The sequence below is a fragment of the Penaeus monodon genome, chromosome 24, assembly GCF_015228065.2.
Source record: "Penaeus monodon isolate SGIC_2016 chromosome 24, NSTDA_Pmon_1, whole genome shotgun sequence".
Taxonomy (NCBI): Eukaryota; Metazoa; Arthropoda; class Malacostraca; order Decapoda; family Penaeidae; genus Penaeus; species Penaeus monodon.
In genome coordinates this window covers 24924794-24925547 of record NC_051409.1, presented here as the reverse complement: position 1 = coordinate 24925547, position 754 = coordinate 24924794, and the positions used below count along the sequence as shown (strand labels likewise).

The following is a 754-nucleotide window of genomic DNA, read 5'->3' as shown; positions in this document are numbered from 1 at the left end:
TCGTGGCGGCAGCCTGCCAGCGTCGAGGCAGCGCCCTACTCACCATGGAGTTTTCGTTGACCGAGTCGACGCCCATGACGGTGACGTGGAAGTAGACCCGCGTGGGCTGGCCGTCCTTCTTGGGCGGCCGCATCTTGTCGTAGTCCTTGGGGTTCTCGGGCATGAGGTCCTGGAACCTGAGCACTCCCCCGGGGCTGTCTCTGCTTTCAAAAACGTCCTTTGTCAGAGGCGTTATTTTTGTTTGTGTTGCTTCGTGTGTGAAAAAGAATTTGGTCAGATTCGTGTGTGTGGATGCATTGATTAAAAACAACAACAAGATGGAATGGAAAATAACGGTGATTGTAAAGAGGGGAGATCTTCTCTTTAAAGCACGGTGAGAACCAAAACGTCTGGGAAAGTAACATGTCTTTGTATCCGGACTGTCACCAGCACTCCCCACGGACGTCTCTCTAACAAAGAACTCGTGCTTATCCCTTAGTATCAAAGGCATCTAGAGTGATATTACTGTGAACTGAAATTACTTTTCTTATTCTATTCATTAAAGTTATTTCTTAACGTTCACGGTGCGTTCAAAGACATTTTTATTTCAAATTTGGATATTAGAACAATCGTGTTTGTTGCATTCAAGTGCCATGACACTAAAAAAATTGTACAAGGCAGAAAAAAGGGATTGTATCACGACTTTACCTTTGATTTAAAATTTTGCTATCATTTATGTAATAATAAAATCCTAACATATCTACCAGTTTCATTA

General features: G+C 43.2%; 1 protein-coding gene across 1 annotated transcript in view; it reads right to left on the bottom strand.

The window, feature by feature from the left end:
• The window catches only part of LOC119588913, a 60027-nt gene that overhangs the window by 55698 nt on the left and 3575 nt on the right, over positions 1–754 (bottom strand). The window contains exon 2 of the mRNA XM_037937533.1: positions 44–200. Within this exon, the coding sequence (XP_037793461.1) occupies positions 44–200 (157 nt within the window). The remainder of the gene's footprint in view (positions 1–43; positions 201–754) is intronic.